The 12,017-nt window shown below is 53.4% G+C and overlaps 1 protein-coding gene across 2 annotated transcripts in view; it reads right to left on the bottom strand.

The window, feature by feature from the left end:
- RYR1 (ryanodine receptor 1) overlaps positions 1-12,017 on the bottom strand; it is a gene marked incomplete at its 5' end in the record, with an annotated part of 118,295 nt that overhangs the window by 84,255 nt on the left and 22,023 nt on the right. For both annotated transcript variants that reach the window (XM_079907734.1, XM_079907735.1), the window contains 9 exons: positions 552-684; positions 1,634-2,028; positions 4,903-5,111; positions 5,286-5,460; positions 7,059-7,261; positions 8,086-8,393; positions 9,204-9,287; positions 10,002-10,105; positions 10,331-10,435. In XM_079907734.1, coding sequence (XP_079763860.1) covers positions 552-684; positions 1,634-2,028; positions 4,903-5,111; positions 5,286-5,460; positions 7,059-7,261; positions 8,086-8,393; positions 9,204-9,287; positions 10,002-10,105; positions 10,331-10,435 — 1,716 coding nt within the window. The remainder of the gene's footprint in view (positions 1-551; positions 685-1,633; positions 2,029-4,902; positions 5,112-5,285; positions 5,461-7,058; positions 7,262-8,085; positions 8,394-9,203; positions 9,288-10,001; positions 10,106-10,330; positions 10,436-12,017) is intronic.

The following is a 12,017-nucleotide window of genomic DNA, read 5'->3' as shown; positions in this document are numbered from 1 at the left end:
AACTCACTTCAATCCTTACACCAAGCGGATACACTTTTTATCTCCATTTTACTGATGGGGAAACCATAGTGCTTCCACAGCAGAGAAGACATAGAGCCGTGAAGTGACACCCAGGTAGCCCGTGATCCTAACCACTAGGCTGCTTGTCTCAGAAAATATTCCAGATTTGGTGAATCCCCAAACTGTATTGGAATACTTGTGAATTTTGGTTCCCAGGAATATACTAGAATAGCTACTAAGTTTGGGGTGTTGAGTTTATATGGGTGAACCCAAATATTGGGGTGCCGAGTCTATGTTGGTTTATCCCTGGGATTTGGGGGGCCCTGGGAGTTCTATCAGTGTGCCCCATGGCTTCATTGTGTTCCCTGCAATTTTTAGGCCCCTTAGCTATATGGATTTAGGGGTTCAAAGGGTTAAATTGATGTGTACTGTATTTTGTGGTCTCCTGTATATATTGCGGTGTCCCCAGATAAGGGCAATTACTGGGGATTACAGCATGAAATTTGGAAATCTGGAGGGGGGGCCTGAAGTTGAGGGTCCCCGGTTCCCACCGTGGTGGTGTTGAGGATGATCTCAGGGTCATCACGGTCGTCAGCAGGCATCACCTCGCGAGGGAGTCGGGGCAGAGTGGGGGTGGCTGGTGGCTGGGTCATCATGGCGGCCTTCTTGGCCTTGAACAAGAACCTGGTGGTGGAGAGGAGAGGCTGTCACGAGACTCACTCTCAAGCCCAGCTCCCCAGCCCTCTCCATCGCAACGTTCATGCCTCCACATCCATCCTAAATAAGCCTCGTTTCTAATACCCAAGGCCTCGCCTCCAGAGGGATGAAATTCCCAACTGCACCAGCACAGTCCACCGTGGAGGAGCTCTGTGCTTTCGGATTCCGGGTTATCCAGATGTAAAGGTGCCTCTGGGAACATGGAGGTTCCCTTGGGGAGCACACAACGGTCCCCGAAGTCACCATGTCTCATGTGGGTGCTAAAGGCATTTGGGAAAGGACAATTCTTCATCGGGCACTGCCTTGTGCACTGAAGACATGTAGAATCCCTGGGGCCCCCAGCCAGCAGTACCTCCCCCCAAAACTGTGATAACTAAAAACCTCCCATCATTTCCAAACATCCCCTCAAGAGACACAGAACTAAATCCCACTGAAAACTACTGCCACAGTAGGGGAAAAGCAGATTTCGTTTCATTTCAAATTGAATGCCCTTTGAGGGTCTCCCTTGAAGTTAGTTTTTGGGGGGGTACATTTGAGACACAGGAGTGACCCCAATTTAGAAGACCAATGATATTCACTGGGTACCTTGGGGTACAGTCAACTTTCCCAAGATTCTGAGGTCCCCTTTAGTGTTCACAGATAATGAAGTCCATTGGATGAAAAGCTTTGGTACCCCAGGGACCGTGGAGCTCTCCATAGATACAGTGGGGCATCCCGATTTTACATTCCTTTAGAGCATCCCAGGGAAATAATAACGTTCACTCGAGACATAACAGGATCCCTCAGTAATCTGACCCCACTTAGCATATATGGGCCCACTTTGGGATACAGTGGGATTTCTCAAGTTCCTGAGGTTGCCTAATTGGGGGCCCCAGGACAGACCCCCAAACCCCACCCTGCCCCACCCTGGACTCACCCTCTCTTCTTGTTCTTCTCCGTGGTAGCATCCTTCTCATTCTCTGCCCTGGGAGGCTGGGCCTCTACCCCAGCCTGGGCGGTGCCCCCGGGTGACCCTTCCTTGGCAGTTCCTTCTTTGCCCCCCTCAGCCTCGCCCCAGTGCCCAGCTGAGCGGCGCAGGTTCTCATAGTCGGGATCAGGCTCCGCTGCCCGGGCCTCATCCTCAGCAGGAGGCTGCAGGCCGGGGGGTGCCAGAGGGGTGGCCCCTGCGGTGCAGCGGAAGTGCTGGTGGAACTGGACCGGAAGGCTCAGCCGGAGAAACAGCATCTCCACCAGACTGTTCTGGGAGCCCCATGTGCGGTGGGTCAGGCGCAGGCAGGGGGGTGTGTCCACGGTGCCGTCCACACGAGTCACCTGTGGGGGTGAGGCAGGAAGCCCTGAGCCAGGAGGGTGAGCTAGGCCATTGGCCCTAAACCTTATTACACACAGAGTCACCACGAGGCCTTAGAGCACCGTGTGAGAATTAGCCAAAGACTCACTCCTCCGAGCGTACGAACTCCCATGGGACACACAGCTTGGCCATGGGGTGCATTCAGCCTTCTGTCTACCTTTGTCTGGACACCTTCGTACAGTGGGCAGCCCTGGTCAGACACTGGAATCACCTGGGGAGCTTTCAAAACCTTCCTGCGCACAGGGCTCACTCCAGACCAGGTCATCCACCCATCCACCCATTCATTCTTCCATCCTTCCACCCACCAATCCATCCATCCATCCATTCACCCATCCATCCATCTAACACTGCACAAATATTTACTGAGCACCTACTGTGTGCCAGGCACTGTTCCAAGTGCTGGGAACACATCAGTGAACAGAACAAGGGCTCTTGGGGAGAGCAGCCCAGAAGGGTCAGATTTTTTTAAAGGCTCCCCAGAGGAATTTCTGTTAGACTTGTTGGTTGTGGGAATATAACACTCAGAAGAACGCACACGTCGTAAGTGCACAGCACAATGAGGTTTTGGAGGGACCACGCCTATGTACCCAGCACTCAGATGGAGAAATGGAACACCACCAGTCCCCCTGGGAGTCCCCTCAGTGCCCGTTTAGTCACTACACTCTCAAAGATAGCGAGGGATTCTGATGAGGGAAATGCACCGACCTGGCCTAAATAAAGGGCAGGAGCTGAGAGAGGGGCAGGTGCCCGGCCTGTGCGCTCCAAAGGCAGACTCTCAAGTTTTCTGGAGACTCCATTAACAACTGGAGCAGTTCCCTTTCTTTGATGCCCCACCTCAAGTTGACCTCCTTAAGGACCAATTGCCAAGAGAGACCTCTGTGCTCCTCACCAGCCAGTGAATTCATCCCCAAACTGTGCAACCAAGACTGTCTGCAGGGTCTCTTTCTCCCCTCTCTCCCATCTCTCTTCTAAATCCTGTTCTGCCTCTGCTCCTTGGCAAGCCTACTGACCACCTCCTTCCTGTGGTAAGTATGCAAAGCAACTTAATGTCTGATTATTCGTTCACAGTTAACGCCCTTCTGACTTAGCACATCACAGGTTAGCTTTGCCCATTCTTGAACTTTCTGTGAATGGGATCCTACAGTATGTGCTCTTTTGTGTCCGGCTTCTTTCATTCAACATCGTGCCTGAGAGACTCGTCCATGTGGTTGTGGGTAGGTTAGTTTATTTATGCTCACTGCTGTCTAGCATGCTGTTCTTTGGGTTGAGAACACCATCTGGCAGTGGCAGGGATTGGGAGGTTCACGTCTTCCCCACCATCCTCTCCCACCCCAGGCACCTCTCTGGGCTTAGTGCTCCCACTCTCGCCTCCTCCAATCCACTGTCAATAGAGACCTTTCCAAAACTCAGATCTAGACTGGACATTCCCTTGTTTAAAACCCTTCCATTTTCACCTAGCCTTAAAATGCCTTCCCACAAATTATTTATTAATTATAAAGAGAAAAATAGTAACTTGATGGTGGAGAAACTTGGCGGACTCCACCATAACCAAACAGTCAAAGTTAATGTAATCAGTAATAAGACATAATGACATGATGTGCCGCCCTGATATTCCGCATCAAGAAGAACACAGCCTCTTTGCTATGGTATCCGTGCCAAATACATGAGGAATATTCTGCAAAATAACTGGTCTGTACTCTTCAAAAATGTCAGCATCATGACAGACAAACACTCAGAAATATTCTACACTGAAGACTAAAGAGACATAACAACTAACTGCAACGTGTAACTGCGGATTGGATTTTGGATCAGAAAAATAAAAAGAGACATCATTGCCACGATTAACAAAATTTGAATATGGGTTGTAAATTAGGTAACAGTACGTATCAATGTAAAATTCCCTGATTTTCATAACTGCGGCTCTGTAAGAGCACAGCCTGTTCTGAAGAAATGCACGTTGAAATATTTAGGGATAAAGAGGCATGATGTCTCCAACTTCCCTAAATAATTCAGGAAAGAGAAAGAGAGAGAGAATGTGAGAGAGAGGGAGATCTGAACGATGCCTAGGACGGGAAAACTGAGGCTCAGGAGGAGACAGTCACAGGCCCAGGTCATACAGCAGGTAAAAGGCCGACTCCAGGTCTGATTCTAAAGTACCAGCTGAAGCTTAGCCACGTGGAATTCAAGTTCTTCCCAGGTTGAGAAAAAGACTATCTCACTTTATTGTCACAATCTGACCCTGAGTTTAACCTTGGGAAAGAAAGGCACTAGGGTCTAAAAATTCGGATACCAGATTAATGAAGAGTTACTAAAAATAAATAAACCCATGGGAATTCCCTGGCAGTCCAGTGGTTAGCACTCCTTGCTCTCACTGCCAAGGACCCAGGTTCAATGCCTGGTTGGGGAACTAAGATCCCACAAGCTTACTGCCATGCTTTGTGGCCGGCAATAAATAAATAAACAAACAAACCCCCAAAATACCACCACAGATAACAGTTAGTAAGGAAGGTGCCGAAATGTACCCAGTGATTTATATTTCTTTAAACCTTGTTGTAGGATTAGATAGTTATAAGGGCTGGAAATGTCCACTGGGGTCACTTAATCCAGCTTCTCTTTTCTCCCTTCCCGCATTTTGTAGGCGGTACCTGGAGCCCAGGAAGGTGTAGTTTGCCAAGGTTATACCCTACAAGGCAGCCCTGGGAGCCCATGATCCTGACACCCAATTCTACGCGGTTTGTGGGCTAACAAAGAAGCCAAAGAGAAGCTTGGGGAAGAGAACTGTGGGGAGAGTGAGGTTTGGAAGCAGATCAGAGCGTGCTGAGGGGGTCGGTCCTCACCTCATAGTGGGGATGCTCAGGGGGCGTGGCCTGAAACTGGGGAAGGCTTTTGCTGAACCAGGTAGTGACCGGGCGCTGCATGTTGATGGCAAATGGCTCAAAACCTTCCTGGAGGCCACAGATGGTAAAGAACCGCAGGGAGCTCACATCCTGGCCCAGGTTCAGGTGACCCACCTGGCCAGGTCCCAAGCTGCAGACGGGCAGGAAGCCTAGTGGGAGGGGATAGACGGGCAGGGGTGAGGATAGATGGGCAGGGCAGGGGCAGCCATGGGGAAGGAGGTACTGTGGAAAGAAGGGATGGAAGAGCGGGGGGCTGGAGAGGACAGTGTAGGGTCAGGTGAGATGGAAGAAAACCAGAAAGGGGCCACAAGGCCAGCCCTCACCATCCCCAATCTCAATATCCCGGAAGGCTGTTTCAGAGCCTGAATCGGACATGAGGACCTCGCCGTTGAGGGTGAAGATAATGGTGTTCTCTGTGAGGTCGATCATGCAGCCCACGACATCACCTGACTGCCAGGGACGCCCAAACGGTTCACTGCCCAAGTGCCAGCGCTGACCCTGTGAGGGGGCAACGGGGGACGTGGTGCAGGAGAGACACACAGAGGGACGGGGAGATACAGAAGCAATGGGAGACGTGGTGCAGGAGAGACACACAGAGGAACGGGGAGATACAGAAGCAACGGGAGACGCGGTGCGGGAGAGACACACAGAGGGACGGGGAGGTACAGAAGCAACGGGAGACGTGGTGCGGGAGAGACACACAGAGGGACGGGGAGATACAGAAGCAATGGGAGACGTGGTGCGGGAGAGACACACAGAGGAACGGGGAGATACAGAAGCAACGGGAGACGCGGTGCGGGAGAGACACACAGAGGGACGGGGAGGTACAGAAGCAACGGGAGACGCGGTGCGGGAGAGACACACAGAGGGACGGGGAGGTACAGAAGCAACGGGAGACGTGGTGCGGGAGAGACACACAGAGGGACGGGGAGGTACAGAAGCAACGGGAGACGTGGTGCGGGAGAGGCGGGAGAGACACACAGAGGGACGGGGAGATACAGAAGCAACGGGAGACGTGGTGCGGGAGAGACACACAGGGTCGGGGAGATACAGAAGCAAGGGGAGACGTGGTGCGGGAGAGACACACAGAGGGTCGGGGAGATACAGAAGCAACGGGAGACGTGGTGCAGGAGAGACACACAGAGGAACAGGGAGATACAGAAGCAAGGGGACACGTGGTGCAGGAGAGACACACAGAGGAACGGGGAGACACAGAAGCAAGGGGACACGTAAAGATACAAGTGTCAGGTCCAGGGCATGTGGGACAGAAGAGGGCTCACCCCCACGGTGGCCCCCATCTTACCCCACGTTTGCATCCATGATCCTCAAAGGATAAGCTTTCATGCTTTCCCCTCCCACTAATCTCTGTATCTCATCCCTTCTGCCTGGGTTCTCTATTGTTTCCATGACTGGGGCTGGGGTTATACAGACCACCAAAGTGCTAGTGGAGGGTTGGGGACAGCAGCAAGTAGAGGGACGGAAAGGAAAAACTAACCTGTCCATGTCCCCCATACAGACCCAAATATACACATATGCCCCCAGAATAGATAAATGGATAATGAGATGGATGGATAGGAAGCAGGGTATATGGCTGGATGGAAGAACGAAATGAAAGCTGAGAGTCTACCTGGGTTGATGCAGGGAGGGAAGAAAGTGTAGACAGACACATAGGTAGATGGATGGGTGGATGGATAAATAGATGATGTACTTATGCATTAAATTATTGGATAGATGAATGAATAAATGAAATCACAAATTGACTAAACAGGTGAATTGCGGAACTAACAACTACATGAATAGATGGCAACGTGGATGACTAAATGATTCTTTGGACAGATGAGAAGGATGGATGAATGGACAGACAGATGGTTGGATAGAGAGATGGATGATGGATGGACATATGCGTGGGCAGAGAGAGGGAAGGATACATGGAAGAATGGGTAGATGAGTGGGAAGGTAGAGTCAGAGATGGGCGGACAGAGTGAGGCACAGGTAGAGGCAGGGCTGGAGTGTGTGAGCTGTGGGAAGGGCTGGAGTGTATGAGCTGTGGGAAGGACCACAGAGTCTGGCAGGGTGGAGCCCAGGGAGCTACCCACGCGGTGCCCATTGAAGACATAGGCCAGCTCATCAGCTCCCAGCTCCACGTCAGGCCGCAGCTCAGGCCTCGCCCAGCCCACTCGCATCTCGCCGGTGGTGACTGCCTCAAACTCGAAGTACCAGCGGCCGCTCTGCACCACATAGGATTTCTCTGCCCTGAAGATGCGCACCCGGTCCCAGCGAGACTGGCTCTCCACCAGACCTACAAATGGGGCCAGGCAGAGTCAGAGAGGCTGGGTTGGTGGCAGAGACCAGGAAAGGTAAGGGCCTTTGGGGGCTGGGAGGAAAGGGACAATTCTTGGTGTTAGGGAAGAACTGGGGAATCTCAGAGCAGTCACAGAGAGGCAGGAGGGACCTACTGAGACTTCTCCTCCATCCCTTTGCAGTCAGAGCTTCACAGAGGAACTAGTGACAGAGGCATGGAGGAAGAAAGTCGGGTCAGTCGCGGTCATGGTCTGGGGTGAAGGGTCAAGATTAAGGTCAATGGTAAGAATCAAGGGTTGAGAGTAAGATCAGGAAGAGAGAGTCAGGGTCAGAGAGGGGATAGAAATTGCGGCTGGGGTCAGGGGTTAAGAAATTGAAAGTTGAGGACCACAGTCAGGGTTGGGGGTTGAGGCTGGGATTGGGGGCTCAGTGATAGGTCAGGAGTCAAGTCAGGAGTAGGGATTAGAGGCTCTTTAAGTCCTTGCTTGGGTGGCTCCATGTTATAGCTATAGTCCAGAGGTTAGGAGTTAGGGGTCGTAGCTGGGGGTCAGGAATTGGAGTCAGGGTCAGGGTTAGCGCTCACTGGTTCCTGGTCTGGCTGTTCAGTGTTGTAGCCGTAGCCCAGGCAGGGCTTGAGTCAGGTCAAGGTCAGTGGTCAAGATCAGGTTCAGGGTCAGGGACAGAGTGTCAGGGCTGGGGGGAGAGGGTCGGTGCTGTAGATGTAGCCCATTGAGAGGCGAGTTGGGTCAGAGATCAGGAGTCAAGGGCCGGGGTTGGGGTCAGGGTAGGAGTCAGGGTCAGGGGCCTGTGGTCAGCACTCACTGGGCTCCTGGTCGGGCGGCTCAATGTTGTAGCCGTAGCCCAGCAGGGTGCGCACGGCCTGGCAGAGGCTGTCCCGGTTGCTGCGCTTGGTGGCCTCGTCCAGCAGGCGGTAGGGCACAAGGCGAGGGTTCCGGCGTGCAGGGATGTCCTGCACAGAGCTGTAGGTCCAGCCCTGGGCCACTCGGTCTCGTGCCCACACATTGTGTCCGTTCTCCGCCAGCCGGTCCACCAGCATCGTCTGCGCGGGCGTCAGTCTCACGTGGCTCAGGTCCAGAGGCGCCGGCTTGTACCCATTGCTCATCATGTACCTGCGGGTGTGGCGGGGTTCGGTGGGACAAGACCCTCACCTCCACTTCTAGGCTCTGTGCTATGGGCTCCCTGACTTCTGACCCTTGTCCTTCGGATTCCATGATCTTTAGCCTTGAGCTTTGAAATTTCTGACCTTTGGTCTCTGACATCAGGGTTCTATGACTCCCTTAAATAAGCTTTGATATACTTGACTTCTGACCCCAGGATCCTGTGACCGTAGCAAGGGCTTTGACTTCACTGACCTCTGGCCTCTGTGACCCCTTCATCTTGATTTTGGGAGCCTCATTTCTCACGCTGGAACTCTCTGACCCCTCACTTCTAACTTTGAGGCTTCTTACCTCTGATCCCAGGACCCTATCATTCCAAACTCCTGGCTTTGGAGTCCTTGACCTTTGAACCTTGGCATCTATCCCCAGGACCTCTGATCTCTCATCTATAATTTTAAGATCCCTTACTTGCAACTCTAACAATTTCTCACCCCTTTCCATTGATCCCTGACCTCTAACTCAGAGATATTACCTCTGTTCTCTCATTTTCCCGGACTCCATGGCAGACCCTGACCCTGGGTCCGACTCACTCCCACTCTCACTCTGGAATGCCTAACTCCGCATTCCTGACACCTCCCCAGGACACTCACCACTGACTCCAGAGCCCCGACCCCTGGTCCTATGACCTCCACCCTAACCCACAGCCCCTTGGTTTCTGACCTCAGCCTCCTCCCACCGGCCCTCAATTGCTCCAGCCCTCACCACGGCATCCCCGGCCCCCTACTCTCTTCCCCAGGTGGGGCCCGGGCCGCCCACACTCACGTCTTGGGGAGTTTTGTCTTCTTCAGGTTGTCTTCCGCCTTCTCGTCCGCCATGCCCACGTGGCAGCCCAGCGCCAGCAGGGTCCTGGGGGGGGGGCAGGGGGACAGGGTCACCCCACGTGGCTCCCCTGCCGCTGGCATCCTCTCCCCCCAGCCCAGCTCCCCTCATCCCCCAGCCCCTGTCAGCTCTGTCTCTGGGTCACTAGCTCTCTCCACCTCTCTTGTTCTGGTTTTCTGGGCATCTGTCCCGTCTCTCTTGGTCTTGGTGTCTGTGTCTCTCTGGCTCCTGACTCTCCCTGTTTCACTGTCGCTGTATCTCTTTGACTGTGTTTGTCTTTTCCTGTCTGCTTCTTTCCTTGTCTCTTTCTCTCTCTTTCACTTGCTGAGCATCTCTCTTTTTTTTTTTGTGGTACGCGGGCCTCTCACCGCTGTGGCCTCTCCTGTTGCGGAGCACAGGCTCCGGACGCGCAGGCTCAGCGGCCATGGCTCATGGGCCCAGCCGCTCCGCGGCATGTGGTATCTTCCCAGACCGGGGCACGAACCCATGTCCCCTGCATCGGCAGGCGGACTCCCAACCACTGCACCACCAGGGAAGCCCTGAGCATCTCCCTTTATGCCTCTGTCTCTTACTTGCCCCCTGTCAGTTTCAGCCTCACAATCCCAGTCTCCCTCTCTCTCTCTGCCTCCCTTTTGTCTCTCTCTCTCTGTCTCTCTCAGTCTCGGTCTCGCTCCCCCTGTCTCTCCTTGCCCCCCGCCCAGCGGTCAGGCCCGGGTCCCTGCTCCCTGGTCCACCCCTCACTTGAGCGTCTCCCCCGACATCTGCAGGTTGTAATTCCTCTCGGGCTCCGGCAGGCTGTGGAAGTCCACGAGACACGGGTGCAGCCTCTTATTGTCATCCCGAACCTGGAGAAACTCCAGAGTCAACTCCTCGGTTCCCCTTCCCTCCCCAGGACTCCCAGACTGTGACCCCTGGCCTGCCTGACCCGTTCTGCCACCCAAGGAGCTCCTGGTGTCCCAAAGTCGCTTCCCCCAGCCCCCAGCCCCTCCCAGTTAGTGAGCAGTTGTCACTCCACCACAGCGAGCCTAGTCTCTCCCCACCCCCCGCCGCGCTGCAGGCAGCCCCCTCACCGGGCCGTAGGTCCAGCCCTGCTCAATGCGAGTCAGCGCCCAGAGTTCATGGATGTTCTCCGCCAGCTTCTCCCGAATACCCTCCAGATGGGGAGGCAGGACAATCTGGGGGCAGGTGACATTTGTGAGGTCCCTGCATCCCCTCCAGTCTGCGTCGTGACCCCTCTTCCCAAGAACACGTGCGAGCCCTGAGCAGTTCCCCAGAACTTTGACCTTTCCTACTGCCGAGCCTTGCTCCCCATCACCTCACCCTGCCTCCAGGGTTGACGTCCAGCTGCGTAAGGACTTAGCATCCTCAGAATTAAGGAACTATCTGGGAATGGGTCTGTCTCCCCCTGTGGACTGGGAGCTCCGTGAAGGCAGGGCTGGGGCTGTCTCTGTCTCCAGCATTTTCCCAGCCCTGTCCAGCCCAGAAGGGGATGCTCGTGAAATGTTTGCTGAATGAATGGAGGAGTCTCTTTCCTTCTCTGTACGATGAGAATCAGAACAATATTAACTCATGACACTTACTTTATAAGGGTTCAGTGAAATCATTTACATAAACTACTAAACGCTATATGCAGTGGACCCTCAAACAATGCGAGCTGGAACTGCGCGGATTTTTTTTCAGTAAACATACACAGTACCTGTATTTTCATTTTACAGATCTTTCAATTAACTAAGTGTGGGGGAAAGCTTGTGTTTGATTAGAGATCACAAGATGCGGAATCAGAAGAACCAGGGCTTGAGTCCTGATTCTATCCCAACTATTTTAGCTTCCTGCCCTAGGGTGTGTCATTTACCAATTCCTTTGTTTTTAAGACAGAGAGAGCAGTGCTGGGACTTGCGACTGTGCCCCTAACCCTCCCACATAGTTTCTATAAACGCGTGGCACACGGTAGGTGCCTAGTCATGTTTAGATTGTTGGTGTTCTGCAGGCAGAGATAATGATGGTTGGACCAGGGTGGGATGTGGGGGGAGAAGGGATTGGGAGAGGTGGAGTGGACAACCCCTGAGGCTGCCGGGTGGGTGGGGGAGGGGAAGGGAGCCATCCAGGAGGAGGCCCAGGGCTCTGGCCTGGCTACAGGGGGGTGGCAAGTTCACCCCTGCAATAACATTACTACTACCAATAATGACAGTAACTCTACTGAGTACTTACTATTTCCTCAGGACCATGCTAAGCACTTCACATATATTAATTCATCTAACCTTCACAACAATGCTAGAGGGAGGTTCTCTCGTTCCCCCGTTTTCCTCACAGGTGAGGGAACTGAGGCACAGAGAAGTGAAGCCGCATGCCCACGGTGACGTGCTGCAAGTCAAACCCTTGTGATCAGCCTCTTAAACAGGACTTATATTCCCTCCTATAGGGACAGGCCTGGAGGAAAGGTGGGGAGCTCAGATTGGGATAGGCGGAGTGAGAGAGGTGTGGAATAGAAAAGATGCCCAACAAATTGTGGTGGATAAGATCACAGGCTTTGGGATCAGACTTCCTGGGCTCAAATGCTGTGTGACGTGCACAGGCTGCTTAACCTCTCTGGGCCTCACTTTCCTCAGCTGTATATTGGGGGCAATAATAGTCCTTTTTAGGGAATTCCCTGGCGGTCCAGTGACTAGGACTCCGTGCTTTCACCGCTGAGGGCCCAGGTTCAATCCCTGGTCAGGGAGCTAAGATCCCACAGGCACTCGGAGCAGCAAATAAATACTT

Source organism: Stenella coeruleoalba (genome assembly GCF_951394435.1).
Source record: "Stenella coeruleoalba genome assembly, chromosome: 20".
NCBI lineage: Eukaryota > Metazoa > Chordata > Mammalia > Artiodactyla > Delphinidae > Stenella > Stenella coeruleoalba.
This window is presented reverse-complemented; position numbering and strand designations above follow the sequence as displayed.